At 52.5% G+C, this 24,524-nt stretch overlaps 1 protein-coding gene across 4 annotated transcripts in view; it reads right to left on the bottom strand.

The window, feature by feature from the left end:
* Positions 1-24,524, bottom strand: part of LOC101040040 (transcription factor CP2-like protein 1) — a 38,741-nt gene that overhangs the window by 13,791 nt on the left and 426 nt on the right. For 3 of the 4 annotated variants that reach the window (XM_074388688.1, XM_074388689.1, XM_039476814.2), the window contains exons 2-12: positions 12,372-24,471; positions 11,741-11,892; positions 11,528-11,601; positions 8,355-8,460; positions 8,140-8,246; positions 3,601-3,753; positions 2,945-3,055; positions 2,397-2,494; positions 2,114-2,168; positions 1,766-1,859; positions 1,287-1,377 (exon numbers count right to left, since the gene is read on the bottom strand). In XM_074388688.1, the coding sequence (XP_074244789.1) occupies positions 1,287-1,377; positions 1,766-1,859; positions 2,114-2,168; positions 2,397-2,494; positions 2,945-3,055; positions 3,601-3,753; positions 8,140-8,246; positions 8,355-8,460; positions 11,528-11,601; positions 11,741-11,892; positions 12,372-12,454 (1,124 nt within the window). In that variant the 5' untranslated portion in view covers positions 12,455-24,471. The remainder of the gene's footprint in view (positions 1-1,286; positions 1,378-1,765; positions 1,860-2,113; positions 2,169-2,396; positions 2,495-2,944; positions 3,056-3,600; positions 3,754-8,139; positions 8,247-8,354; positions 8,461-11,527; positions 11,602-11,740; positions 11,893-12,371; positions 24,472-24,524) is intronic. The other variant, XM_074388690.1, reaches the window with a different exon arrangement.

Below are 24,524 nucleotides of genomic sequence, written 5' to 3'. Positions count from 1 at the left end.
AAATATTTAATGAATGCTGGACACTAGGGGGAGAAAAAATGGGGGGGGAAACCCCACAAACATCTTTGTCCCCAGAAACGGCATGATGCAGGTGAGATGGCCACAGAAGGAGGAGGTCACAGGAGCCTAGCTTTTCATACCAGCCCTGCCAGCCTTGGATTGTGACCTCAGACTGGTCACTGTCCTTCTTGGGCCCGAGTTTCTTTTGTAAAAGGAGGGAGTGGGACTAAGTGGTCTTTAAGTTGCCTCTGGCTTAAATACTATATGAGCCAGGCGCAGGGCTCAAGCCTGTAATCCCAGCACTTTGGGAAGCCAAGGTGGGTGGATCACCTGAGATCAGGAGTTCAAGACCAGCCTGGCCAACCTAGTGAAACCCTATCTCTACTAAAGATACAAAAATTAGGGCCGGGCGCGGTGGCTCAAGCCTGTAATCCCAGCACTTTGGGAGGCCGAGGCGGGTGGATCACGAGGTCGAGAGATCGAGACCATCCTGGTCAACATGGTGAAACCCCGTCTCTACTAAAAATACAAAAAATTAGCTGGGCGTGGTGGCGCGTGCCTGTAATCCCAGCTACTCAGGAGGCTGAGGCAGGAGAATTGCCTGAACCCAGGAAGCGGAGGTTGCAGTGAGCCGAGATCGCGCCATTGCACTCCAGCCTGGGTAACAAGAGCGAAACTCCGTCTCAAAAAAAAAAAAAAGATACAAAAATTAGCTGGGCATGGTGGCAGATGCCTGTAATCCCAGATACTCGGGAGGCTGAGGCAGGAGAATCTCTTGAAGCTGAGGCAGAGGTTGCAGTGGGCCAAGATCACATCATTGCACTCTAGCCTGGGCAACAAGAGTGAAACTTTATATTAAAAAATAAATAAATAGGCCGGGCGCGGTAGCTCAAGCCTGTAATCCCAGCACTTTGGGAGGCCGAGGCGGGTGGATCACGAGGTCAAGAGATCGAGACCATCCTGGTCAACACGGTGAAACCCCGTCTCTACTAAAAATACAAAAAATTAGCTGGGCATGGTGGCACGTGCCTGTAATCCCAGCTACTCAGGAGGCTGAGGCAGGAGAATTGCCTGAACCCAGGAGGCGGAGGTTGCAGTGAGCCGAGATCGCGCCATTGCACTCCAGCCTGGGTAACAAGAGCAAAACTCCGTCTCAAAAAAAAAAAATAATAAAATAAAATAAATAAATAAATAAATAAATAAAAATGGTATGAAACACACCTACTAGCTAAGTTAATAAGGGCCACTACAGTGGGAAGGGGACCCTGGTTGGCTGTGCCCAGCACCTAGCTCTAAGAGTATTGAAAAGATGGATCCCATCAGCAGCCCCGCAGATCTGGATAAGGTCCTGGCGTGTAAGCTTCAGCAGATCCGGGCCTGTAGAGTCAGACAGAGCCAGATTGGGGAAAGAGGCCTGGGCTCAAGGGTAGGAAGCAAGGGACACAGTCTATTAGTCTACATATAGCCCTACTGTGCTCAGACATGGGAGTTAGACTTGGATTCAAATCCCAGTTCCGCCACTTGTTAGCTGTGTGTCTTGGGCAAGTTATTTAACCTCACTGGGCACTGTCATCAAGGAGTAGCATATAAATTATGTGGGATCATTCATGAGACAAGAGCCTAGCACAATGCTGGGCAACTCTTACGCTCCAATAAAGGTTAGTTAAAGGACCACAATAAGCCAAGACAGAGGCAGGTTTCCTGCCTGAGTGTCCACCCACCCTCAGTCTCTAAAGGTCTGGCTCTTGCCAGACACCAGCCTTACCAGTGAAGTTGGCCAGCATCTGGCAGTAGCTGGAGAACCGATGCTGATATAGCCACTGCTGTGTCTCTGAGATGGAGGCTCTATGGTTCAGCTCCTGAGGTATTAAATGGATGGTCCAGGTAATACCGGGACCCAGGGACAGAACAAGAAAGGGAAACAGCCCCTCCCTTGGGAGGTCCCAAGGCTGAGAGGGGAAGACTCCTCCTTGCCCAGTCCTATCAGGTCAGTTACAATCTGTGGCCATACCACATCTGGCCACCAGGGGGCAGAGCCACCCCATTCTGGAGCGTGAGATGAACCTGCCGAGAAGGCTTTGAGACCCTGGGGAGTGGGAAGGGGAAGGCTCACCCCAACGGGGCTACACCCCAAGGTGTCCAGAGCGATTGGTGGTGATGAACAGAGCCTGTGAAGAGGAGCAAGGGTTCAGAGACTCTGTGGGGCACTGCAGCCAGTCTCCCTCCGACGACACCGTTGGGACACAGAGCTTGCTCCCGTCTGTCCTCACCCCACACATTTCCTACCAATCCTCAGCCTCACCCTCAGTCCTGCCCCTTGCCCCGTCCCTGCGCTGGGAGCTCTTTTCTTCACTCTCACCCCAAAGGGCTGACAGGAGATGCTCATCCTGCCTCACCTCTCTGGGGACAGGAGCCTGCAGGAGTAGGGAGCGGTCAGAGCCAGAGAGCCGAGAGGTGGCAGGGGTTTTGCAGGGGACTCCGGCCATGGCGAACACTGTGGGGCAAACACACAGCAATGCAGGTCATTGCTCTCTGCTCTCCACCTGTATATTAAGAGCTGACCAAGGCCTTGACAAGTGGACTTAGTTTCCACACGAAGGAAGAGATTAACGCGCCATTGGGCCTGGGGCAGTGGGGAAGGGCCCAGGAAGAGCTGGCCAGGAGGAGTGGCAGCAGGAGGAGGGGGCCAGGCAGAGGGAGCATACAAGGAAGGAGCTGGCGATGGGCCCTGGCGGGCAGGACAGGCAGCCTGGAGGGCATCAACTCCTGGAAGCTTCAACAACCACAGACAGGGCGGAGAGTATCTTCTTCAGGAAGCAGTGGAGTCCCAGGGGCTGTGATGGGCCTGCAGCAGTCAGAGCCCTGGAGGCCCTCATTTCCCCATCTGTACGGTGAGGATCTTTTTTCCAAGTCTTCCCTCCAGCTCTTGCCCCAACACACGCACCTCCAAGAAGACGGTGTTCTCGCAGGCGGTCTGATACTTGTCCCTCTCATGCACGGGCTGTTTCTCCAGCTTCTCACGGTCCATTTTCAGTTTCCTGTCTGCACCTTTGGGCTGTAGGAGGATGAGGAAAGCCTCAGAAGCTCCTTTTTTTTTTTTTTTTTTTTTTTTTTTTTGAGATGGAGTCTCGAGCCAGGCTGGAATGCAGTGGCACAATCTCGGCTCACTGAAACCTCCGTCTCCTGGGTTAAACAATTCTCCTGCCTCAGCTTCTGGAGTAGCTGGATTACAGGCATATGCTACCATGCCCGGCTAACTTTTTGTATTTTAGTAGAGATGGGGTTTCACCATGTTGGCCAGGATGGTTTCAATTTCTTGACCTCGTGATCTGCCTGCCTCAGTCTCCCAAAGTGCTGGGATTACAGGCGTGAGCCACGGCGCCCGGGCCAGAGGCTCCTTCTTTACCTGCCCGCCTCCCTTCGGTGGCTCTGTTGGGTTGGCTGTGAGACGGAGACCAAGCCCCACCCCTCCCTCTGTGTACAGAAAAGGAAACAGTCCCAGAGGTGGGGCACAGCAATGTGTGGCCAGCACCCACACAGCCGGCGAGGCCAGGTGACAGCCCTGTGAGGGAAGAAAACAGGCCGCATTGCTGCCTGTACCTTAAAAACCTTGATGAGGCAGCCAGCCGAGTGCAGGTGGTCCGGCGGAAGCCCCTTGTCACTAGGCCTGAAAGTGTCAATCAGGAGGCGGAAAGGGACGCCTTTCTCTCCACCTTTCTTTCGGGGTGTGAACTCTGTGCTGATGCAGTGAACCTGAGATGGAGAAGAAACAGAGAAAATGGGGTGACTCAAGTCTACCCGAAACCTGTTATCCACCTGCCACCTGTCAGCCACTTACTACTACAGCAATTTTCCCCAACCGGTGTCCATTCTATTTTTTCTTTTTTGAGACGGGCTCTTGCTCTGCTGCCCACAAGTGGCGGCCATCTCGGCTCACGGCAGCCTCCGCCTCTCAGGTTCCTGCGATTCTCCTGCCTCAGCCTCAAGAGTGGCTGGGATTACAGGACTTGTGCCTCCATGCCGTTAATTTTTGTATTTTTAGTAGAGATGGGGTTTCATCATGTTGACCAGGCTGGTCTCAAACTCCTGACTTCAGGTGATCCACCCACCTCAGCCTCCCAAAGTACTGGGATTACAGGCATGAGCCACCGCGCCTGGCCAGCTTCCATTTTTTTTTTTTTTTTTTTTTTTTTGAGACGGAGTTTCGCTCTTGTTACCCAGGCTGGAGTGCAATGGCGCGATCTCGGCTCACCGCAACCTCCGCCTCCTGGGTTCAGGCAATTCTCCTGCCTCAGCCTCCTGAGTAGCTGGGATTACAGGCACGCATCACCATGCCCAGCTAATTTATTGTATTTTTAGTAGAGACGGGGTTTCACCATGTTGACCAGGATGGTCTCGATCTCTTGACCTCATGATCCACCCGCCTTGGCCTCCCAAAGTGCTGGGATTACAGGCTTGAGCCACCGAGCTTCCATTCTTAAAGCATCACTTTATGAGGTTCTTTCCCTTGGTCAACATCCTTCAGTGGCTCCCCATGGTTATGAAACCAGAAGCAAAGTTCCTAACCCTGACATTGGAGCACCTTAAAGAGTTGAGCCTTGCTGCACGGCTGCTCTTTCTCATCCATCAGTGAACCCACTGACCTACCCTGCCCCGGTAATCAGGACCCCAACACACCTGCAGAGTTTTCACGAGAGACCTCTACCCAGAAAGCTCCCTCTACTCACATCTGAGCCAAGATTTCCCCTTCAAGGGTAGAGTGGCCAGATAAAATACAGGATATCCAGTAAAGTTTGAATCTCAGGTAAACAACAAATAATTTTTAGTATAAGTGTATCTCAACTATTGCATGAAATATACTTAGACTAAAAAAAAAAAAAAAAAGGTCATTTATTTATTTTTAGACAGAGTTGCCCAGGCTGGAGTGTAGTGGCATGATCTCAGCTCACTGCAACCTCCACCTTCCTATTTTTAAAAATATTTAAAATTTAAATTTGGCTGGGCATAGTGGCTCATGTCTATGATCCCAGAACTTTGGGAGACTGAGGCAAGAGGATCGCTTCGGACCAGGAGTTTGAGGCCAGTCTGGGCAACAGAGTGAGACCTTACCTGTACAGAGAATTTAAGAATTAGGCCGGGCGCGGTGGCTCAAGCCTGTAATCCCAGCACTTTGGGAGGCCGAGGTGGGCGGATCACGAGGTCAAGAGATCGAGACCATCTGGTCAACATGGTGAAACCCCGTCTCTACTAAAAATACAAAACATTAGCTGGGCATGGTGGCACGTGCCTGTAATCCCAGCTACTCAGGAGGCTGAGGCAGGAGAATTGCCTGAAACCAGGAGGCAGAGGTTGTGGTGAGCCGAGATCGTGCCATTGCACTCCAGCCTGGGTAACAAGAGCGAAACTCCGTCTCAAAAAAAAAAAAAAAAAGAAAAATCAGCCAGGTATGGTGGTGGTGCATCCCTGTAATCCTGGCAACTCAGGAGGCTGAGGCAGGAGAATTGCTTGAACCCAGAAGGCGGAGGTTGCAGCCAGCCTAGATCATGCCACTGCACTTCAGTTTAGGCGACAAGAGTGGGACTCTTGTTGCCAAAAAAAAAAAAAAAAAAAAAAAAAAGGCAGTATTTTTCAGTTATAAAGGGATAGATGGGGTTTCTTCATGTTGGCCAGGGTAGTCTTGAACTCCTGATCTCAGGTGATCTGCGCCCACCTCAGGCTCCCAAAGTGCTGGGATTACAAACATGAGCCACTGTGCCCAGCCTTTCTTCTTCTTTTTTTTTTTTTTTGAGATAAAGTCTCACTCTGTCACCCATGCTGGAGTGCAGTGGCACCATCTCGGCTCACTGCAACCTCCACCTCCCACGTTCAAGCTAGTATCCTGCCTCAGCCTCCCAAGTAGCTGGGATTACAGGCATGGCTAATTTTTGCATTTTTAGCAGAGACAGGGTTTCACCACACTGGCCGGGCTGGTCTCCTGACCTCAAGCAATGAGCCTGCCTTTGGCCTCCCAAAGGGCTGAAATCACAGGTATGAGCCACCGTGCCTGGCCTATGCATCCTTTATATAGTAAGGATATAATGCAGCCAGATGTGGTGGCTCACACCTGTGATCCCAGCACTTTGGAAGTGTGAAGTGGAAGGATTGCTTGAGCCCAGGAGTTTGAGACCAGCCTGGGCAACATAATGTGAGACTTCATCTCTATAGTAAAAAAAAAAAAAAGAATAAAAAATAAACATAGAGGCTGGACGCGGTGGCTCACGCCTGTAATCCCAGAACTTTGGGAGGCCGAGGCGGGAGGATCATGAGGTCAAGAGATCGAGACCATCTTGGTCAACATGGTGAAACCTCGTCTCTACTAAAAATACAAAAAATTAGCTGGGCATGGTGGCGCGTGCCTGTAATCCCAGCTACTCGGGAGGCTGAGGCAGGAGAATTGCTTGAACCCAGGAGGCAGAGGTTATGGTGAGCCGAGATTGCGCCATTGCATTCCAGCCTGGGTAACAAGAGCGAAACTCTGTCTCAAAAAAAAAAACAAACAAACAAACAAAAAAACTAAACATAGAAATAAAATATTAGCTTGAACCTGGGAGACGGAGGCTGCAGTGACCTTGAGCTGATATTGCACCACTCCACTCCAGCCTGTGCAACAGAGCAAGACTCTGTCTAAAAAAAAAAAAAAAAAAAAAAATTAGCTGGGCATGGTGGTACACACCTGTAGTCCCAGCTACTTGGGAGGCCAAGGCAAGAGGACTGCCTGCACCTAGAAGTTCAAGAATTCAAGGTTGCATTAAGTTTTGAGTTAATGATTACACCACTACACTCCATCACTCCAGGCTGGGCAACAGAGTGAGACCCTGACTCTAAAAGAAAAAAAAAAAAAGGACATAATGCATTGTATGTCATAGGTGGCAAATATTTTTCCCATTTATTGTTTGATGTCTCTTTTTTTTTTTTTTTTTTTTTGAGACAGAGTTTCACTCTTGTTACCCAGGCTGGAGTGCAATGGCAAGATCTCGGCTCATTGAAACCTCCGCCTCCTGGGTTCAGGCAATTCTCCTGCCTCAGCCTCCTGGGTAGCTGGGATTACAGGCACGCACCACCATGCCCAGCTAATTTTTGGTATTTTTAGTAGAGACGGGGTTTCACCATGTTGACCAGGATGGTCTCGATCTCTTGACCTCGTGATCCACCTGCCTCGGCCTCCCAAAGTGCTGGGATTACAGGCTTGAGCCACCACGCCCGGCCCTGATGTCTCTTTTATAATCTTGCCTATGGAGTTCTAGACCACTACTTTTCAGGAAGCTCAATTCTGCCCTGTGTTTTGTAGTTTCTTCCATTGCTTTTTGTTTGTTTTTGAGACGGAGTCTCACTCTGTCACCAGTGCAGTGGCTGATCTCAGCTCACTGCAACCTCAGCCTCCCGGGTTCAAGCAATTCTCCTGTCTCAGCCTCCCAAGTAGCTGGGACTACAGGTGCAGGCCACCACACCCAACTAATATTTTTGTACTTTTAGTAGAGTTGGGGTTTCACTGTGTTAGCCAGGATGGTCTCGATCTCTTGATCTCATGATCCGTCCCTCTCAGGCTCCCTAAGTGCTGGGTTACAGGCATGAGCCACCGTGTCTGGCTCTCCATTGCTTTAATGTTTGACAAGTCTTCCTCTGTGCTGAGATTTGATCCATATTTTTCCTTCAAGGCCCTTTCTGGCAGAGTTTTGTTCTTTTTTGAAACAGAGTCCTGCTTTGTCATTCAGGCTAAAGTGCTGTGGTGCAACCTTGGTTCACTGCAACCTCCACCTCCTGGGTTCAAGCGATTCCTCTGCTTCAGACTCTCAAGTAGCTGGATTACAGACAAGCCTCTAGGCCTGGCTAATTTTTTTTTTTTTTTTTTTTTTTTTTTTTTTTTTTTTTTTTTAAGTAGAGACAGGGTTTCGCCAAGTTGGCCAGGCTGGTGTCAAACTCCTGACCTCAAGTGATGCACCCACTTCAGCCTCCCAAAGTACTGGATTACAGCGTGAGCCACCCTGCCTGGCCCAGAGATTCATTCTTATTTCCACCTCACCTATGCCCAAACTTACCTTCCTTTTCCACCTACACGGTTGCCACCCCCATGCCTCTTCCCAGGCCCAGCTTCAGGCTCACCTGCAGGAAAAGTGATGTCCTCTTGGTTGGGTCCCAGTGAAACTCCACCGTGTTGAGCTGTGAGGGCAGCACTTGGGGTGCTATGACTCCCAGGGACAGTGGCACATCTGCAGGCACAGGTGGCAAAGCAGGGAGCCAGGCTCAGCCTTCCCAGTCCACAAGGACTTCCAAGCCAGAGCGCAGGCTGGAAGGGCCCCGGGCCTTTCCCCACTCACCGATGTCCAGGATGCGATTCCCAGGCCGGCTCCACCTCCACTCAGCCAGCTGCTGCTGCTCTGTGGACTGCAGGCGCCGGTCATGAAACGACACCCGCACCACACTCTGCAGCCACAGGAGAGCGTGGCACACAGTCAGAGGGCGCCGGGCACTGAGGACGGAGCCTTCATACCACGTAGGCCGACCTTCCCGCACCTCCCTTCCTACCCCAAGGAGGCATTAGGACTTAGAATCACCAATCCGTGTTCAAATGCCCATCTGCCATCCACTACTGTGAACCAGAGAAGGAATCTAGAGAAGTTGAGCCTGTTTCCTCATTTGTAAAAAGGGGGAGTTAATGCCTTCCCACCCTAGGCACACCACCCATTTCTAGTAACATGCCACTGCTCGTCATTTCATAGAATATGTGTAATTACTTGTTTTAGAATGCAAACCTCCTGAGGAAGGGAACCATATCTGTCTCATTATGATGAATCACTAGCTCATAGAACATTTTCTGGCATAGAATGGGGGCTAGATAATTTTTTGAGAAAAGGTCATGTGTGTGAATAATGCTGTGTAAATGTATTTCTAATTTTATTTTACTTTATTTTTTTATTTTTTTCTGAGACAGAGTTTCACTCTTGTTACCCAGGCTGGAGTGCAATAGTGCTATCTTGGCTCACCGCAACCTCCGCCTCCTGGGTTCAAGCAATTCTCCTGCCTCAGCCTCCCGAGTAGCTGGGACTACAGGCGTGTGCCACCATGCCCAGCTAATTTTTGTATTTTTAGTAGAGACAGGGTTTCACCATGTTGACCAGGATGGTCTCGATCTCTTGACCTCATGATCCACCCGCCTCGGCCTCCCAAAGTGCTGGGATTACAGGTGTGAGCCACCGCGCCCGGCTGATTTTATTTTATTTTAAAGACAGGGTTTCACCATATTGGTCAGGCTGGTCTTAAACTCCTGACCTCAGGTGATCCACCTGCCTCAGCCTCCCAAAGAGCCAGGATTACAGGCGTGAGCTACCGCGCCCAGCTCTAATTTTATTATCATTATTATTATTATTTTTTTGAGACGGAGTTTCGCCCTTGTTACGCAGGCTGGAGTGCAATGGCGCGATCTCGGCTCACCGCAACCTCCACCTCCTGGGCTCAGGCAATTCTCCTGCCTCAGCCTCCAGAGTAGCTGGGATTACAGGCACGTGCCACCATGCCCAGCTAATTTTTTTGCACTTTTTAGTAGAGACAGGGTTTCACCATGTTGACCAGGATGGTCTCGATCTCTTGACCTCGTGATCCACCCGCCTCGGCCTCCCAAAGTGCTGGGATTACAGGCTTGAGCCACCGCGCCCGGCTATCATTATTGTTATTTATTTTTTGAGATGAAGTCTTGCTCTGTCACCAGGCTGGAGTTCAGTGTTGTGATCTCAGCTCACTGCAACCTCTGCCTCCTGGGTTCAAGTGATTTCTCCTGCCTCAGCCTCCTGAGTAGCTGGGACTATAAGTGCACCACCACGCCCAGCTAAATTTTGTATTTTTTTTTTTTTTTTTTTTTTTTTTGAGACAGAGTTTCACTCTTGTTACCCAGGCTGGAGTGCAATGGCACCATCTCGGCTCACCGTAACCTCCGCCTTCCAGATTCAAGTGATTCTCCTGCCTCAGCCTCCTGAGTAGCTGGGATTACAGGCGTGCGCCACCATGCCCAGCTAATTTTTTGTATTTTTAGTAGAGACGGTGTTTCACCATGTTGACCAGGATGGTCTCGATCTCTTGACCTCGTGATCCACCCACCTCGGCCTCCCAAAGTGCTGGGATTACAGGTGTGAGCCACCGCACCCGGCCAAATTTTGTATTTTTAGTAGAGTTGGGGTTTTGCCATATTGGTCAGGATGGTCTCGATCTCTTGACCTCATGATTTGCCTGCCTTGACCTCCCAAAGTGCAGGGATTACAGGCGTGAGCCACCGCATCCGGCCTATTTTTATGATTTTTTTTTTTTTTTTTTTTTTTGAGAGGGAGTTTCGCTCTTGTTACCCAGGCTGGAGTGCAATGGTGCGATCTCGGCTCACTGCAACCTCCGCCTCCTGGGTTCAGGCAATTCTCCTGCCTCAGCCTCCTGAGTAGCTGGGATTACAGGCACGTGCCACCATGCCCAGCTAATTTTTTGTGTTTTATTTTTTTTTTATTTTTTTTTTATTTTTTTTTTTTATTTTTTTTTATTTTTTTTTTTGAGACGGAGTTTCGCTCTTGTTGCCCAGGCTGGAGTGCAATGGCACGATCTCGGCTCACCGCAACCTCCGCCTCCTGGGTTCAGGCAATTCTCCTGCCTCAGCCTCCTGAGTAGCTGGGATTACAGGCACACGCCACCATGCCCAGCTAATTTTTAGTATTTTTAGTAGAGACGGGGTTTCACCATGTTGACCAGGATGGTCTTGATCTCTTGACCTCGTGATCCACCCGCCTCGGCCTCCCAAAGTGCTGGGATTACAGGCTTGAGCCACCGCGCCCGGCTTTTGTGTTTTTAGTAGAGACGGGGTTTCACCATGTTGACCAGGATGGTCTTGATCTCTCGACCTCGTGATCCACCCGCCTTGGCCTCCCAAAGTGCTGGGATTACAGGCTTGAGCCACCGCGCCCGGCCAATTTTTATGATTTTTTTTTGAGACAGAGTCTGCTCTGTTGCTCAGGCTGGAGTGTAGTGACACGATCTTGGCTCACTGCAATCTTGGCCTCCTGGGTTCAAGCCATTCTCATGCCTCAGCCTCCCGAATACCTGGGATTACAGGTGTGTGCCATTACACCCAGCTAATTTTTGTATTTTTAGTAGAGGCAGGGTTTTGCCATATTGCCCAGGCTAGTCTTGAACTCCTGACCTCAAGTGATCTGCCTGCCTCGGCCTCCCAAAGTGCTGGGATTACAGGCGTGAGCCACTGCGGCTGGCCTCCACTGTGTAAATGTGTTTCTAAATCTCAGTTCTGCTACTTACTGGCTCTGTGTCCTTGAGAAAACACTTAACCTCTCTGTGCCTGTTTCTTCAATTCTTGCCCACCACTGAGCTGTGGTGAGGGTCCAGCTAAATGACAGACTTGAGAGGGTTCTCTGATGATGACATCACTGTGATGACGTTGGCTTCCTGCCCAGAGGAACTGTCACACCCAGCCTTTGCCACTTCTGGGGAGGAGTGTACTCACCTTCAGCAGCTGGGGACGCTGGGTAGCCTCACACAGCTTGGAGCTGCAGAGCATCCGCACCTCATAGGACTGGCCTGGGAGGGATTAAGGGGATGTGTGAGCCCCTCTCTGAGGGGCAAAATGGCACCTGCCACTTCCAATCCAGCTCACCCTGGGCCCAGCTTCCGGAGCTCACTGGCCACTAGCTTCTTCCCTCCCCCAGGCCCAGCATACCCTGGTTCAGGTAGGTGAGGGTCTCCTCCTGCTGCTTCACAGCTGGTGAGGTGGCTGCACAGAGCACATACTGGAACATGGGGCAGGGTGGCTCCGGGCCAGGGATGTTGGGCAGCTCCTCCTGCTTCAAGTAGGGCAAGGGCGGGGGCTCCCTGCCAGGGAGAGGAGGGTTCTGCCAGCTTTCTGCCCTGTCCATCCCCTTTTCTAAGGGTCTTTGACCCTCTATGCCAGGCCTTCCCTCTGGGGAGCCCGCAGTTTCCTGTAGCAGGCCCCTGAGCCGCAGCCAGGACGGAAGGGACCCCCATTCAGTACCCTGGATCCTCAGGAGGCCCACCTGAAGGTGCTAGTCCCGGATTTGTAGCCGTTCTACTCAACAGCTGCCACCAATTACTTGTCTTTGCAAACTCAAGGTTTGCCTGATACTGAGTAAAATCCCAACAAGATGTCCTAACTGGATCAGGGTGTTTTTGAGATGTCCCAGGACGCACTAAACTCCGGATACATCTGACCACTTCCCATCTCCAGAGGAGCTCAGGAGCAGGAGCCCTACTCTCCTCAGCTTGAAATTGACGAGGCCCACCCCAACTTCAGAGCAGCACCTTCCCTGGGACCTGGTGGATCCACCCCTTACCTGAGTAGGCTGCTGGGGGGTGCAGGGTATAGATCCCCAGCACTGGGCCACAGGTGCTCTGGCTGGTTGTGCCAAAACAGCATCTTGGAGAGGGAGCAGAGCCGGCTGTGAAGCCGCTCAGTGTAGGGTTGGGCTGCACCCTCTAGGCCCCACTGCTGGGGCCTCCACCTTTATACACAGAAGCACCCCTGCAAAAGGGTGGGAGGGGCCTGGCCTCTTATTGGCTCAGGGCTCTAGGACACTGCGGACCTATAGGGACAGCCCAGGTTGAGGGGAATCAAGAGCTGGGTCCCCAGGGCTCCCCAGCACTCATTAACTTGAAGGGGTGATGGGGGTACAGCAAAACAAAGTGACAGGATGGATGTCCACTCCCCTACTGTTTCCAAGAGGCCCAGGGATAATGAAGGGCACTCTCAAGCTTCAAGACTGGCCCCAGATCCATAAGCCATGCAGAGTCCTAGAGAACCCTGGGCTCGGCCCCTCCCCTGACCCCATGGGAGAAGCCTGTCCACTCTAGGGCACAGGACAGGCAGACAGACAGCCTTGCAGGGGCCCACAAATGGGCCTCTGATGCCCACTGCCCTCCCTCCTCTGCCTGACCGCACACACACACACACAGGCAGGACACATGTCCTTCAGCCGAGGGCTGCCTAGCCAGGCCTCTGGAGCTTACAGAAAACAACCTAGCGTGTTGTGCAAACACTGAGGGTGGCGCTTCCAGGAGAGGGAGGCTTGCGCACGGGAGCTTCCCTCTAGAGCGGCCCAGGAGCTCCAGTGGGGCTGGTTCCTTTGCCCCTTCCTTGGCCTGGGGCTTGGAGCAGGCTGTTTATGGACAAATACAGTCAGCCTGGGGGCGGGCCTCTTTCCCCACACAGAGCACCTGTTGTCACTGTATACAGACAGCCTCGGCCCCCTGCCCACCTCCTACTACTGTGTTTGGTATAAATAGACCTAGGGCAGAGAGCAGAGATGGGGTCCAAAACTGTGGCTGACTCGTGGGACTCTAGCTACCCAGGCTCCCAGATTCTGCGGCACAGGCCTGGGAGGGGTGGCGGTGGAGCCAAAGAGCCGCCCCATCCCTACTCTGCCGCCTTCATCTCCAGTCACCTGGCACCAATGGGGAGGATGGGGGAGCCTGGAGGAATGGAGGCATTCCTGCCACTGGGGCCACAGAAGCAGCCGGAGCCCCTGCAGTCCCCTCTATACATTGTCCCCAAGGCTGCAAGGACCCTCCCCGAGCTGGAGTCCACACTGGGAAGCACCCTCAAGCCCTTGGGGAGGGCACAGCAGGATCCCAGGAGGAGGGGGAGAGGAGGGTAGGAGGGGTCCCTGTGGAACTTGGTGCTGGCCTGGGGGGAGTTGTGCCATCTGAGCAGGGGTGGGAGGGGTGGGGCAGGGAAGGCCGAGCAGGCCAGGGGGAGGCCTGCTCTAGTGGTGGAGGTAGAAAGGGTAGAAGCTGGTGTGGGCGCCCTTTGCCCCTTGGGGACACCACCCACCACCCGGGGCTGGCTCAGAGCGGCTCTCGACTCCAGAACCCGATCCCCAACCTGCTCACCCTCCGTCTCCGAAGCAGTCTGCCCTCCCGGTTTTCCGGCTTCTCAGAGTCTCCGGGCTTTGCCCACATCCAGGTGTTGCTGGGCCTGCTCTAGCTTTCTTGGCTCTCTCTCTAAGGGGAAAAAGCTGGGGCTTGGAACAGATGCAACTGGGCCGGTCCCAGCCCCCATCCCAATCTTACGCTGTGCCTCCTGGACCAGGCACAGCACAGAGTCTGGACAATTTATCCTCAGGCTCAGAAGGTCCTAAGAAAACTTTGGGTCCAGCCCCCCACTCTGCACAGGAGTCTCAGGCCCTTGGAAGGTCTGAGGCCCAGTACGCAAAAGGCACTGCCCAGACTCGGCTATTCGAATTCTGAACCTATCTTTTTCTCCCTAAGACGGGGGCAAGGTCTCCTTCCCGTTCACCGTGGCACCGAGGGTTAAATGATGGTCTGAGGAGCTGCAGCTGACTCACCTCCTCAGGCGCTCCCGGTGTAGCAAGAAACGTCACTGATAACCCCAGGGTCCTAGCCAGAGGGGCACAGACGTGACATCCCAGAAAACTCCCCACCACAGATCATCTCAGGACAATTTTGGGGGTGCACTTTTTTTGAGACAGGCTCTTGCTCTGTCACCCAGGATGGGGTTTTGTTGTACTCCCATCTCCCCTTCAACTTAATGATTGATTAACTTGATTCCCCCTTGATTAACTCTTGATTCCCCCAACCTGGGCTGTGCCCCAGGTCCAGAGGGTCCTAGAGCCCTAGGTGCTCAGCCAGTAAGAGGCCCAGGCCCCGCCCACCCTTTTGCAGGTGTGCTTCTGTGTATAAAGGTGGAGGCCCCACTGGGCATGGTGGCTCATGCCTGTAATCCTAGCACTTTGGGAGGCCGAGGTGGGTGGATCACCTGAGGTCAGGAGTTCAAGACCAGCCATCATGGAGGAACCCCATCTTAAAATAAATAAATAAATAAATAAACAGAAAGAAAAAGAGCCGGGTGCGGTGGCTCAAGCCTGTAATCCCAGCACTTTGGGAGGCCGAGGCGGGTGGATTACGAGGTCGAGAGATCGAGACCATCCTGGTCAACATGGTGAAACCCCGTCTCTACTAAAAATACAAAAAAGTAGCTGGGCATGGTGGCGCGTGCCTATAATCCCAGCTACTCAGGAGGCTGAGGCAGGAGAATTGCCTGAACCCAGGAGGCGGAGGTTGCAGTGAACCGAGATCGCACCACTGCACTCCAGCCTAGGCCACAGAGCTAGATTCTATCTCGAGAAAAAAAAAAAAAGAAAGAAAATGTACAAATGGGCCGGGCGCGGTGGCTCAAGCCTGTAATCCCAGCACTTTGGGAGGCTGAGGCGGGCGGATCACGAGGTCAAGAGATCGAGACCATCCTGGTCAACATGGTGAAACCCCGTCTCTACTAAAAATACAAAAAATTAGCTGGGCATGGTGGCGCGTGCCTGTAATCCCAGCTACTCAGGAGGCTGAGGCAGGAGAATTGCCTGAACCCAGGAGGCGGAGGTTGCGGTGAGCCGAGATCGCGCCATTGCACTCCAGCCTGGGTAACAAGAGCGAAACTCCGTCTAAAAAAAAAAAGAAAAAAGAAAAAGAAAGGTGGAGGCCCCAGGAGGGGAGCCCAGTGGGTGCAGCCCAACCCCACGCTAAGCTGTTTCACAGCCGGCCCTATTCCCTTTCCAAGATGCTGCTCCAGATCAGCAGCCAGGTGAAGGGGTCCCTCCTCCCAGCTAAATGTCCCTAGTGCCTTCGGGTGCACAGTTTACCGGACACCATCTGCCCCGAGCAGTGCCCTCTGGAGTTAGACCGTGAGAAGGGCTGGCTCAAACCCTCAGGTCCTCGGGAGTTCCTCTCTAGCACCACACTCAGTTTCTCCTGGGGAAGACTCTCTGCTCACATTTCAGATTTCAGACTTGCTGCCTGCTTCTATTTTTTTTTTTTTTTTTTTTTTTTTTTTTTTTTTGAGACGGAGTTTCGCTCTTGTTACGCAGGCTGGAGTCCAATGGCGCGATCTCAGCTCACCGCAACCTCCGCCTCCTGGATTCAGGCAATTCTCCTGCCTCAGCCTCCTGAGTAGCTGGGATTACAGGCACGCGCCACCATGCCCAGCTAATTTTTTGTATTTGTAGTAGAGATGGGGTTTCACCATGTTGACCAGGATGGTCTCGATCTCTTGACCTCGTGATCCACCCGCCTCGGCCTCCCAAAGTGCTGGGATTACAGGCTTGAGCCACTGCGCCCGGCCGCTGCCTGCTTCTTACTTAGCCCTTCCCATAGCCCCTCCCTCTGACGCTCACGTCCTCCACGGCCTGTCTCTGGGCTTCGCAGCGCTCTGCCCAAGTCCTTCACGAAATTATCCAACGTGCAGTGAAGGTTTGTGTACTTTGTCTAATGTCTTTTTTCCCACCAGAGTGAAAGCTCCCTGAGGGCAGGGACTAGGAGAGGCGCACTAATGTTGGGGTTAAGATCATGTTTCTTGGGCCGGGCGCGGTGGCTCAAGCCTGTAATCCCAGCACTTTGGGAGGCTGAGGCGGGCGGATCACGAGGTCAAGAGATCGAGACCATCCTGGTCAACATGGTGAAACCCCGTCTCTACTAAAAATACAAAAAATTAGCTGGGCATGGTGGTGCGTGCCTGTGATCCCAGCTACTCAGGAGGCTGAGGCAGGAGAATTGCCTGAACCCAGGAGGCGGAGGTTGCGGTGAGTCGAGATCGCGCCATTGCACTCCAGCCTGGGTAACAAGAGCGAAACTACGTCTCAACAACAACAACAAAAAAGATTATGTTTCTTTTCTTTCTTTTTTTTTTTTTTTGAGATGGAGTATCGCTCTGTTGCCCAGGCTGGAGTGCAGTGGCACTATCCTGGCTCACCGCAACCTCTGCCTCCTGGGTTCAAGATATTCTCGTGCCTCAGCCTCCTGAGTAGCTGAGATTACAGGCATGTGCCACTATGCAAGGCTAACTTTTGTATTTTTAGTAGAGACAGGGTTTCATCATATTAGCCAGGCTGGTCTTGAACTCCTGACCTTGTGATCCACTTGCCTCTGCCTCTCAAAGTGCTGAGATTACAGGTGTGAGCCACTGCGCGTTTTTTTTTTGTTTTGTTTTGTTTTTTGAGATGGAGTCTGACTCTGTTGCACAGGCTGGAATGCAGTGACATGATCTCAGGTTCAAGTGATTCTCCTGCCTCAGCCTTCTGAGTAGCTGGGATTATAAGCACCTGCCACCATGCCTGCCTAATTTTTGTATTTTTAGTAGAGACAGGGGTTTCTCCATGTTGGCCAGGCTGGTCTTGAACTCATGACTGCAGGTGATCCGCCTGCCTCAGCCTCCCAAAGTGCTGGGATTACAGGCGTGAGCCACCATGCCTGGCGTCTGTTTCTTAGTAGGCTGTTCTTCAGTGCTCAGTATGACTTCAGAGAGCTTTTCTTTTTTTCTTTTTTTTGAGATAGAGTCTGGCTCTTGTTGCCCAGGCTGGAGTGCAATGGCACCATCTCGGCTCATTACAACCTCTGCTTCCCGGGTTCAAGTGATTCTCCTGTCTCAGCCTCCTGAGTAGCTAGGATTACAGGCATGCACCACTTCACCTGGCTAATTTTGTATTTTTAGTAGAGACGGGGTTTCTCCATGTTTGTCAGACTGGTCTCGAACTTCCGACTTCAGGTGAACCGCCTGCCTCAGCCTCACAAAGTGCTGGGATTGCAGTTGTGAGCCACCAGGCCTGGCCGACTTCAGAGTGCTTTACAAACTTTCTTACATAGTAGATACTTTTTTTTTTCTGTTACTCTATTATTGCTCCCCATTCTATAGATGGGGAAACTGAGACAGAGAGGTTAAATAGCTAGCCCAGGGTCACACAACTAGGAGGAAACAGAGCCAGGACTTGAACTCAAGCCATCTGTCACTGTCCCTGCTCTTAATCACTGTTCTATGCCCCACTCTTCAGGATACGTATGTGTGGGCTTTTATTTTTCTTTGAGACAGGGTCTCACTTTGTCTCCCAGGTTGGAGTGCAATGGTGTGATCATGGCTCACTGCAGCCTTGACCTCCAACACTCAAGCAGTCCTCCTACCTCAGATTCCCAGGTAGCTGGGACTATGTGCTAAAGCCACCATGCCTAGCTAATTAAAAATTTTTTTTGTAGAGATGGGATCTCACTATGTTGCCCGATCTGGTCTCAAACTCCGTGTCTCAAACGATCCTCCTACTTTGGCCTCCCAAATTGCTAGCATTACAGGCGTGAGCCAGCACACCCAGCCTTTTCAAAACAAATCTTGGGCCAGGCGAGGTGGGTCTTCCTGTCTATTTTTGCTGTGAAGCCTTTGGCCACCAGAAGGATCCCAGGCGCCCTCTACTTGGTCCTCTGTGTCTAGTGTGCTCCCCTTGGGAGCCAGAGAGGTTTCCCTAAGACACAGGAATGACCCAGTTACTTTTCTTTCTTTCTTTCTTTCTTTTTTTTTGTTGAGACGGAGTTTCGCTCTTGTTACCCAGGCTGGAGTGCAATGGCACGATCTCGGCTCACCGCAACCTCCGCCTCCTGGGTTCAGGCAATTCTCCTGCCTCAGCCTCCTGAGTAGCTGGGATTACAGGCACGCACCACCATGCCCAGCTACTTTTTTGTATTTTTAGTAGAGACGGGGTTTCACCATGTTGACCAGGATGGTCTCGATCTCTTGACCTCGTGATCCACCCGCCTCAGCCTCCCAAAGTGCTGGGATTACAGGCTTGAGCCACCGCGCCCGGTGACCCAGTTACTTTTCTACGGAGAACTCCCCACGGCCTCCGATAACCCTCAGTGCCATTCTCAAGCTGGGCTGTGGAAGTCCCGGGGTAACTATGGGTCCTATTCCAGGCTATCCATGGCACACAATGGTTAGTGCTAAAAATCATATTTTTGGTAGGAAAACTAACACAGATATTCTTGGAGTCAAATGCAAAGCTTGCACCAGTGTTTAAAATAGAGTCATGTCTTAAAATCCCTCTCGTTTGGGGTGAACCACTTTGCCTGCCTCCCCTCCCTGCCCCCCGTGGCATGTCCGAATTGCTCCGGCGGTGAATGAGTTTGAGAAGCCCCCTTGTGCAGAGAAAACCAGCTTCCCGGTCCGGCACTCCAGGCCATTTGTTCCCTTTTTCCTGCCTTTGGCGCTCACCACCTCTCTCCCTCCGGGCTTTCCAGTAGCTCCGGAACCGGCTGTTCTGTTTCACACCTCCATGCCTTTGCCTAGGCTGTTCCCTCTGCCTAGAATATTCTGGTCCCCTCTGCCTTACAGTCCCCGAGATGGCCCTGGTTAGCTCAGCTTGATGTGGCCCTCTGTATTACCTCTCTCTGGGTCAGAATCTACAGGAGGGCCTGGCATGCAGGGACAAGGCGCCCCGGTGCCCAGAACCAACCCATACACTTGGTAGAAACTCACGGTTTAGATCGTCTCCAAAGCAGACTCTCGAAGGTCCTGCCTAAACGCCCCCCAACCTGGGCTGCCCCATGCTGCTTTCTGTGCAGTCTGCAGGGGGCAGTGTGGACCCAGGCCGGCCACAGGTCCCAGGCTGCTTCAGCTGGGTCTAGACTCCCCTGCAGGACCTCTCCCCAGGTGGTAACCCCGAGGGAGGAGTTAAACGCAGGCTCGTCCTCTCTGCCTCAAGTCTCCTCGGCATCACCACACTCACGCTTGTCCCACACAGTAAGCCATGGGCACCCTCACCACCAACACCCAATCCAGCTGTGACCAACTTCATCCCCCTCCTAAACGACACTCACTCTCAGCCACAGCTCCTCCCTGCCTGCGCCTGGCCTCCTCTCCAGCAAAAGATCCTCCTTGAAGAATTCGGGGGTCCACAGTGCTCATCTCTCCAAAATTCTAACCCTCAACCATGCGCCCCTCCACAGGGCTCCACCCACTTGCTCACCCGAAGTGATGCTCTTGCTGTCACCTTGGCAACAGATGCTCTGTAGGTGGGCGGGGGGAACGGACTGGAGGACAGGACACTATTGGAAGCACAGGGTGGGGGGACGCAGTGTAGACAAACTGGCACAGGGCTGACAGGGGCAGCTGAGGGCTAGGATGCCCCACCCCCACCCCGCCACGGCTGCTGTCAGCCCCATGTCCCCAGCCTCAAGGAGAAAAGAAGCAGAACAGAAGACGATGTGTTCCTGGAGAGAGGGGTTTTTTTCATGGAGGAAAAGGAAACAGCTGTAACCCCATTATCCCCTCACACAAGAACCGCTCTCCCAGAGAGCCTGGCTTTGTGGTGGGGAGAGGGGGCGGCAGGAGGGAGGGTGTGAGGGATTGCATACACAGAGCCCATCTTGTTCCCCTACAGGAGGCCTGGGGCTCAGAGCGAGGGAACAGCTCACCCAGGGCGCATTAGGGACAGTGCCATGGGCAGTGGGAGGGTGGCTCCATGCCAGTGTCCCAAGCTCCAGGGACTGGAGGCAGCAGGGGATGGGGGGGGCTTCTCCAGCCCCTGGGGACCTGGCTGTCCCAGATGCCACAGCCGGGAAGTATGTCAGGCATTTGCGTAAGAGCCTTCTGTATTTCCATAAAATCATAATTACCGTTGCCTGCCATGAGCCTTAGCTCATTAGAGCGGTATCTGCCTCTTGGGCCCCAGGTGGGCTGGTTGGGGGAGGTAGGGGATGCTGGGGCAAGGCCAGGACTCTCACTGTGGTCTCTGCATCCCTGGGCTGGGCTGGGACCCTCTTCCCTTCCCCAGCTGGGAGACAGGAACCCAGACAGCTCCCAACCACACTGGGCACCTCCACCCTAGGAGTCCTGATTCTAAAGCTGCAGGGAAAGGCCATCCACTCATGATTTCTGTCCTGGGTGACCCATGGGGCAGAGGACGAAGACACAAAGGGCTTGGACTGGAGGTGTTGATGTAAGGACCACCACCATGGGAGGAGAAGCAATTCCCCACATTAGAGAATCTCAGTCACTCGGAGAGGAGACTCCCTGGGGGTCATATAGGCCAGTGGCTCTTAATCTTTTGGGGATCTCTGGACTCTCCCCAGAAAAATATTTATTATCCTCCGCAATTTTACACAGCTTCAAGGGTTCATGAACTCCCTGAAACTCACTTGCAAGTTCAAGGTTAAGAATCCCCAATAATATTATTAATAATTAGCGGTAATTAATAGCAACTAATAACAACATAAGAATTAACAGGCTGAGCTCAGTGGAACATGCCTGTAGACCCAGTTACTCGGGAGGCTGAGGTGGGAGGATCACTTGAGCCAGGGAGGTAGAGGCTGTAGTGAGCCATGATTGCGCTACTGCACTCCAGCCTGCGCAGCAATGTGACGCCTTGTCTTGAAATAAATAAATAAATACAATAACATCCATTTACTATGCGCTTATTCTGTCTATCTTTTTACTTTTTATTTTTTGAGCTGGAGTTTCACTCTTGTTGCCCAGGCTGGAGTGCAGTGGCGTGATCACAGCTCACCGTAGCCTCCACCTCCTGGGTTCAAGCGATTCTCCTGCCTCAGCCTCCCGAGTAGCTGGGATTACAGGTGCCCACCACCCTACCGGGCTAATTTTTTGTATTTTTTTTTGTTGTTGTTGTTGTATTTTTAGTAGAGACGAGGTTTCACCATGCTGACCAGGATGGTCTCGATCTCTTGACCTTGTGATCCACCCGCCTCAGCCTCCCAAAGTGCTGGGATTACAGGCTTGAGCCACCGCGCCCGGCCCAATTTTTTGTATTTTTAATAGACTCAAACTCCTGACCTCAGGTGATCCACCCACCTTGATGTCCCAAAGTGCTGGGATTACAGGTGTGAGCCACCACTTCCAACCTGTCCATCTCTTTACATATATTAATTCATTTAATCCTCAAAAGAGTGCTAAGAGATACACCATCATTGCCCGCGTTTTAATCCAACTCCTCATTTCAAACTCATCTAATCCAGTTCTGCCAGTCTGACAAGAAGGAAACTCCAGTGCCTTTAGAGATAGCTCTCTGCCCAGGGTCACAAACAGGAGATGAAAGGCAGGGCTGGGCTGAGGCCTGGTCTCTTTTCAAGTGCTAGGCATTGTGCTGCAGGCAGATTTGAAGTCATCCCTGACCCAGGGCTCCCAAGAGCCCACTGCCCACTCTCCCAGCAAGAGGCACCCCAGCTGTCCTATTGCCACTTCTAAGGGAGCCCTCCCCGAGTGTGGCGGCCATTCATCCTCCAGCAGCGCCTGGCCCTCGCTCTGCCCGCCTCTTGTTTCTGCCCTCCGAATCTGAGATGGGGCAACGCTCCTCTCCAAGAGAGGCTGGCCTGGCTGCTTCTGCCTCGTCTCTGAGTCACTGCAGTGGGAGTTGTCAGTACTAAGAGCAATGACTCAGACTCAGTTCAGGAGAGACCGCTCTGAGACACGAAGGCTGCAGTCCAGGAAGGACAGCCAGAGGTCATCGCATCCAGCCCCCTCCTCCCCTGTGCTTGCCCCGCCTCAGGCCTCTGATGTCCAGACTAGGTGGGCCCCACGGTCCTCCAGCTTCCCTGGCTTTCCTCGGTTGCCAGCACCCCGGCTTCCCCCGGGAATTCTCTGTATCTAGTTAGCCTCTCTTTGTCCAGGAATCACCACTTCTAGGTTGGTTCCCCCACAGAATACCAGGCTCCAAATGGCCAAGGAAAATGAGAGAAGGAAGCTGTTTTCTTCTCTCTGCCTCAGAGAAAGCACCGGGAAGGGACAGATTTCCCAGGAGAAACGAGGGAAAGAAAAATAATGGCCTTTCCCTGGCTGGATGTGATGGCAGGTGCCTGTGATCCCAGCACTTTATCCAGGAGACCAATGCAGGGAGATCACTTGAGGTCAGGAGTTCAAAATGAGGCTGGGGCAACAAAGTGAGATCCCTGTCTCTACCAGAATAAAAACTTTTTTTTTTTTTTTTTTTTGAGAGACAGGGTCTCGCTATGTTGCCCAGGCTGGAGTGCAGGGACGCCACAGGTGCGATTCTACTACTGATCAGCACGGGAGTTTTGACCTGCTCCGTTTCCGACATGGGCGGGTTCACCCCTCCTTAGGCAACCTGGTGGCAGCCCGCTCCAGGGAGGTAACCATACTGATGCCAAACTTAGTGTGGATACCCGATCAGCATAGAGCACTACAGCCCAGAACTCCTGGGCTCAAGCGATCCTCCCACCTCAGCTTCCCGGGTAGCTGGGACTACAGGCACGTGCCATCTTGCCCAGCTTTTTTTTTTTAAAGCTTTCCTTTCCTGTCTTCCTGTGTTTTCTGGGCTAAGTGCCACTCTGCACTATCTCATTCATTCTCCTACAGTGGGGTGGACACAATCACTATTTTGCAGATGAAGAAACCAAGGCTCTAGAGTTGGTTGCTAGGCTGGGTGTGGTGGCTCACGCCTGTAATCCCAGCACTTTGGGAGGCCAAGGTGGGTGGATCACCTGAGGTCAGGAGTTCGAGACTAGCCTGGCCAATATGGTGAAACCCCATCTCTGCTAAAAATACAAAAAGTTAGCCAGGTGTGATGGTGAGCACCTGTAACCCGAGCTACTTGGGAGGCTGAGGCATGAGAATCACTTGAACCCAGGAGGCAGAGGTTGCAGTGAGCCAAGATCCTGCCATTGCACTCCAGCCTGGGCAACAAAAGTGAGACTCCATCTAAAAAACAAAACAAAACAAACAATAAAAAACAACTAGGCTCTAAAAGATTGTGTTACATGCCCAAGGCCACACAGTTAATTAGTGACCATAGAGGTACTGGACCCTAAGGAACTCAAAGCCCCTGCTCTTTGAGAGGAGACAGGGGCACCTCCCCCAGAAGATCTCCAAACTCAGAAGAAGGCCCTGTCTATTCCAGCTCGGGATAAGTGGAGGGCCTGACGTCCCTGTCTCAATGCTGCAAGCATTCCGGAAGTCTGAGCTGCCCAGCGAGGGGAGGCTGCACTGGCCTGGGTTGGGCAGGAGGGAGAAGGACAGTCTGGGGCGGGGGATGAGGGAAGACTGGTCATGAACAGGCTTTTGGGGAGACTGATTTGATGGCGCTCAGGCTCCATCCCACCTTCCTCAGGAAATCTCGAAGTCAGAGCCCCTACAACCATGAACCCTCACTGTGCCCTTGTCCTGCTTCTGCCACTGGCAAGTAAATCTCTATTCCTGGACACGGTAACCTGAACAGGGCTCCAGTGGTGAGTTCATGCTTGGGAGGGCAGAGATCCTATGAATGGCTGGGTGCATGGGGTTGGGGGGAGCGCGGGGAGGTGTTCACCCCAGCTCTCGCCCTCCAGGCCCCCATGTGCCACCCCCTACCCACAACCTTACCACCTACAGCAGAGGAGGAGGGAGACTTAAACCCAGAAGTCCCTCCACTCACACCAGGAGAAAAGAAGCCAGATCTGCTGGTCAGAGCCAGAAGGGGCAGAAGGAAAGGGGGCTGGAGGAGGGGGACCCGGGGAAATGGGTCCCAGATAATCAACACGCATTAGAAGCAGCATCTCGGCCAGTGTGGTGACTCACACCTGTAATCCCAGCACTTTGGGAGGGTGAAGCAGGAGGATCGCTTGAGCCTAGGGGTTTAAGACCAGCCTGGGCAACATAGACTCCTCCTGTACAAAAAATTTAAATTTTTTTTTTTTTTTTTTTTGAGACCGAG

The sequence above is a fragment of the Saimiri boliviensis genome, chromosome 17 (genome assembly GCF_048565385.1).
Source record: "Saimiri boliviensis isolate mSaiBol1 chromosome 17, mSaiBol1.pri, whole genome shotgun sequence".
Taxonomy (NCBI): domain Eukaryota; kingdom Metazoa; phylum Chordata; class Mammalia; order Primates; family Cebidae; genus Saimiri; species Saimiri boliviensis.
This window is presented reverse-complemented; position numbering and strand designations above follow the sequence as displayed.